At 63.6% G+C, this 4,902-nt stretch overlaps 1 protein-coding gene across 7 annotated transcripts in view; it reads left to right on the top strand.

Annotated features, from left to right (window-relative positions):
- BRD1 (bromodomain containing 1) overlaps positions 1-4,902 on the top strand; it is a 63,574-nt gene that overhangs the window by 54,746 nt on the left and 3,926 nt on the right. For 6 of the 7 annotated variants that reach the window (XM_023734628.1, XM_023734626.1, XM_004380017.2 and 3 more), the window contains exons 8-11: positions 1,590-1,725; positions 2,208-2,335; positions 2,976-3,085; positions 3,733-3,887. In XM_023734628.1, the coding sequence (XP_023590396.1) occupies positions 1,590-1,725; positions 2,208-2,335; positions 2,976-3,085; positions 3,733-3,887 (529 nt within the window). Of the gene's footprint in view, positions 1-1,589; positions 1,726-2,207; positions 2,336-2,975; positions 3,086-3,732; positions 3,888-4,902 lie in introns of those variants that run through there. The other variant, XM_023734629.1, reaches the window with a different exon arrangement.

The following is a 4,902-nucleotide window of genomic DNA, read 5'->3' as shown; positions in this document are numbered from 1 at the left end:
CAGACCAGGTCGGGGGGCGGCCCCGTCGGGTGGTGGCAGACCAGGTCGGGGGGCGGCCCCGTCGGGTGGTGGCAGACCAGGTCGGGGGGCGGCCCAGTCGGGTGGTGGCAGGCGTAGCCTTCAAGGGAGGGGCGGAGCCGCATGGTGGCCCCTGCGCTGACCTCCAGTCTTCTCACGTGTCTGAGGGCCCCTGCTGAGGCCTGTGTGGCAGCGCTTAGCGGGGTCCCTGTCTCCAGACCATGGAGCCTGCGGCTCTGGGCTCTGCTCGTCCTGTAAGTTGGGTGGGCTGTCTCTGACTCCCCCTGATGGGTCAGGTCAGTGTGGGGGTCTCTGCCGCGGGGTCCCAGGGTGCCAGCGTGCTCTCCGCCCCCTCCAGGAGCACCACCCCCCGTCTTAGTGGCTAGAGGCGGGGGTCCGGTTCTTTTGTGTTGGGAGGACTCGGGAAGCTGCGACATCTTAGCCGTGTCAGGTTCCTGCAGACGCCCACACTGAGCAGCCGCGGTGGCCGCTGACAAGTGTGCATGGGGTTTCCCTCCCAGCCGGCAGTAAGGCAGGTCCAGCAGGAATCCGCCTGTGGGGCAGCTCCGGACGCTGTGGGGTGTGTTCAGGGGCGCGGGACTGCCCGCTCCTTGTGGAGATGGCCAGGCGCCCACAAGGTTTGCTCACCTTCCTGGTTTCAGAAGCAATTCCTGCTCGTGGAGAACGTGCAGGAAATGTAAAACAACAGGTGAGAAAAGCTGAAATCCTGCTGCCTGCTTCAAAAAACCCCTGAAGAAATGCTGCATTTACGGATTTATGTATTTCCTTTGGAAACGGGTATTCTAACTCGTTTTTAAAGGCCAGAGTAGGCTGAGGGGTGAGATTCTTTTCTGGACAAAGTTGGATTCACAGCACCCGTCTGTCATACTCTGAGAGCCTGTCTGGCCGCAGACCCGGGCGTGGATGGGCTGTGTCGTCACCGTTGAGGGAGGGGTCTCTCCACCTGGCTTTACCTGCTCTGACTCAGGCTGAGGGGTCTCCAGGGGAAGGTGGGCAGAGGCTGGAGGATGAGCTGTGGACTGGAGCTCAGCCCTGTGAAGTGCACCATCGTCTTAGCTCAGCTGTGGAGAACCTAGAGGCCAGTGGGTTTGGCTGCAAGGGCAGCTTGGGGGGCAGCTGGGCATCTCGCGGCCGCGGGCTGGGGGCTCAGACCTGCCTGCATGGCACACGGTGAGCGGATGGCGCCCGGCCCTCTCGAGGGCTTGGATGGGTGCTGTGCTGCTGTTCCCTGTGCCCTGAGGCTCCGTGCGTGGGCTTCTGTGTGCTGGGGTGTTGTTTGTCGTGTGCCCCCCTGCTGTGGTGTCCTGGGTCAGGACTGAGCTCCCTGCGTGCCTTCCATCCGAGTCTGTGACGTTGACTGCCTTTTTCTACTTGGTCACTCTCCACATGCTTTGATTTGAGTTTGGAACGCTCACTGCATTTATTTACTTACGTGACTCACTCTGCGTGTCTCTGGGTGGTGCTGGACTGGGCATGGGGAGAGGTGCCAGGCGGGTCAGGGGGCAGGAACACGGCCCCTCTGCTAAGCTGCGTGTCCGTTCCTGTTCCAGGTCTCACCAATGGCTTTGGGGGTACACGGGGCGAGCAGGAGCTGGGCAGCGCCCTGGGAAGGAAGGCTGCTCCCCGGCGTCGCTGTGCCTCTGAGTCTAGCATCTCCTCCAGCAACAGCCTGCTTTGCGACGCGAGGTGAGCCTGGGGCAGCGGGATGGGGATGGGGGATGCTCTGGGGTGGGGGAGCCTGGGGTCAGCTGCTCGGCTGCCACCCGTCTGTCTGTGGTGTGCTTCCTGCCCTGGCATCCTCATGGCGATTCCAGAACGAGGGGCCCCTGGCTCCGTCTCAGTCCTGTGAGCAGGGTCCAGGGACGCAGGTGTGCATGTCCTGCCCACAAACGGGAACCAGACAGTCTTTTCCCCAAGTCTCATCTCTCGACCCCCAGGCAGGCCTGTTGTAACACAGGAAGTGCTGCCCTTACCCCACCTGGGCTGTGTGCCCTCTAGGCACTCCTGATCCCCTTGGTTCCCAGTGCGAGGGAGGGCCTGCGCCTCTGCTTCCGAGTAGCCAAGGGGTCGCCCTCCTCCAGCGAGCGGGATGCAGCTCGGCACAAGGCATGCCCTCTGGGGAACGTGGTGTGAGACGTGGTCCCCATGCTAACGCTGTCGCTCTGCAGTTTCAGCACGCCCAAGTGTGGCCGCGGCAAGCCGGCCCTGGTGCGCAGGCACACTCTGGAGGACCGCAGCGAGCTTATCTCCTGCATCGAGAACGGCAACTATGCCAAGGCAGCTCGCATCGCCGCGGGTGAGTCGCTGGACGCGTGCTCGCGGGCTGTGGTGGTGGTTGGCGCTTCGGAGCACGGCCCGCCCCCTGCAGTCTGCGTGATGCTGGGGTGGGGAGCTGGGGCGCGAGGCAGGAGTGGTAGGGTGGCTGGTGTCAGAGGAGGAGGGGCTGGTTTCTTGCGGGGCTTGGCCCCGGGGGCGTGCTTGCAGGTCTCGGAGGGTCTTTGTGGGGGCAGGTACAGAAGGCTGTGGCAGGAGCAGAGCCGGTTCTGCAAGGTTCTCCCCGTGAATCTGGGACCCATGGGGGAGCGGTGGGCCGGGGGCTGTGCTTCTTTCCGCTGGGGTTCGCGGCGTGTTGGCGGGGGCACCTTGCATGCTGGCGTGTCATTTGGGGTACCTGGCGTGGTACAAGCCGCAGCCACCCTCCTGCTTGAGAAAAGCCCGATCGAGTTGCACCTGCAGCCCCACCCGCCAGTCAGCATCTGCTGGGAGGGGCCAGCATTTCCTTTCACTGAGTCTGGGGGAGCACGCTGGGCTCTGAGATCTCCGCGGGGCCTCTCCCATGTCCCCCGTGTGGCGGGGAGATGGGCAGCACCTCGGCGCTTGGGGAGGGGCCGGTGACGCACGGCCTGCACGCTGACTGTCCTGTGCTCTTCCCCCAGAAGTCGGTCAGAACAGCATGTGGATTTCCACCGATGCTGCGGCCTCCGCGCTCGAGCCCTTGAAAGTGGTGTGGGCCAAGTGCAGCGGCTACCCCTCCTATCCCGCACTGGTAAGCACGCAAGGGGGCTTCGTGGGGTAGGGCTGTGCCTGACATCGTGACAGAGACCTTCTGGGGCCCCGTCCGGCCTCTGCCGCCTCCTGCTGGTGTGCCGGGGCGGGTGGTGGAGAATGTGCCCCCCTGTGGAGAGCAGGGAACGGCTCAGGCGAGGGCGGGGTGGGTTGGTGCACACTCTCTGGTGTAGGAGGCCTTGGGGAAGGTGAGCCACTGAGATGATGCTGCTTCCAGGAGAGAGTGCCCCAGCAGCCTGGAGCCCTCCCCACTGCTGTGCATGCGTGGCATGCTGCCCCAGGGTCCGTGCCTGCTGGTGGTGCTGGGGGAGGGGCTGGGAGGAAACGGGACACAGTGGCAGGACATCTGGCGTTGCTTGTTTGAGTCTTGAGGGCTGTGTGAGTTTCACACTTAGAAGCTCACCAGCACTGGGCGCCCTCGAGGGCAAGTGTGTTGCCAAGTGAGTCTGCTGTCCCGAGCTGTGTGGGTGTGGATGGCACCTTCCCGACTTCTGTCCTTTGCCCAACGTCCCCACATCCCTTGGGGTGTGGGCACCGTGGCTGCCGTGGCGGGTGTCCTGTGGTGCTGCCTGTCATGTGCTCCTTTGTGTGGGGGTCTTGGTGACCGAGTATGTTCCCTCCCCACAGATCATTGACCCCAAGATGCCCCGCGTGCCCGGCCACCATAACGGTGTCACCATCCCCGCCCCGCCGCTGGATGTGCTGAAGATCGGCGAGCACATGCAGACCAAGTCCGACGAGAAGCTGTTTCTGGTGCTGTTCTTTGACAACAAGAGAAGTTGGTACGTACAGACGGGAAGCCATGCTGGAAGGAGTCTCGGCGTTGGTGTCGGGTCCCATGATCGTGTGCTTGTTGAACGCACCACGTGCAGAGCGTGAGCGATGATGCCTGGGGCTTCTCTGTGAGGAGCAGTGCCCACGTTGGGCTCTTCACGTCTGCAAGGCCCTCTTGCGAGGTGGGTGGGCTCTGTTGGAGCCGGGCAAGAAGAGGGCCCTGCCCAGCCCCACTAGATGGCTTGACACGGCTCCAAGCGCCAGCATCAGCCCTCGCTTCTCCCAGGCCCTGCTGGCCCGGTCCCGCTTCCTCTCTTGGTTTCTCACCTGTGTGCTTCATGTCCCCCATGGCGCCTGTGGGGCCCAGGTGAGCTCCAGGGCCCAGCGCTCTGCCCTGCCTCCGCCCCTCTGCCCGGTGTACCTGTCCTGGCGTACTCCCACCTCTGGCCTCTGCACTTGCTACTCCCTTCCCCACTTCTTAACCCGACTGCTACAGTGTCCCTGCTAAGTGCACCTCTTTGTCACCACCTCTCTCACCTACGCTGACGGCACACCCTGCCCCAGCCTGTCCTTGCCCAGAGTACCGGAGAGCCACGATACGCCACGTTCCGTCAGACCTAAGACATCCCTGAGTGCAGGACCCACGTTTACGCTCCATTCGGGAGAAGAGGTCTGAGCCTGTGTGGGTCTCTTTGATGACCCTCTGTGGCGACCCTTCTCAGAAAGCCTGCCCCACACATACAAGTCTGAGTATGAGGTGTTTGGTGGAGTGTGCTAGAGGCTGTTTGTGCCCAGGTACCTTTTACAGGGGCTTCACTGCCCTTACAGCACCCTCCTGGGCTGCCTGTGCAGGGACTCAGCTCCCCATCAGCCCTGGCCCAGTGGTGTGGGGCTTGGTCCCCGTCCATCCTGGCCCAGTGGTGTGGGGCTGGGCCCCCGTCCATCCTGGCCCAGTGGTGAGGGGCTGGGCCCCCCTCCATCCTGGCCCAGTGGTGAGGGACTGGGCCCCCGTCCATCCTGGCC

This window comes from Trichechus manatus, unplaced genomic scaffold, assembly GCF_000243295.1.
Source record: "Trichechus manatus latirostris isolate Lorelei unplaced genomic scaffold, TriManLat1.0 scaffold00069, whole genome shotgun sequence".
NCBI classification, from domain to species: domain Eukaryota; kingdom Metazoa; phylum Chordata; class Mammalia; order Sirenia; family Trichechidae; genus Trichechus; species Trichechus manatus.
This window is presented reverse-complemented; position numbering and strand designations above follow the sequence as displayed.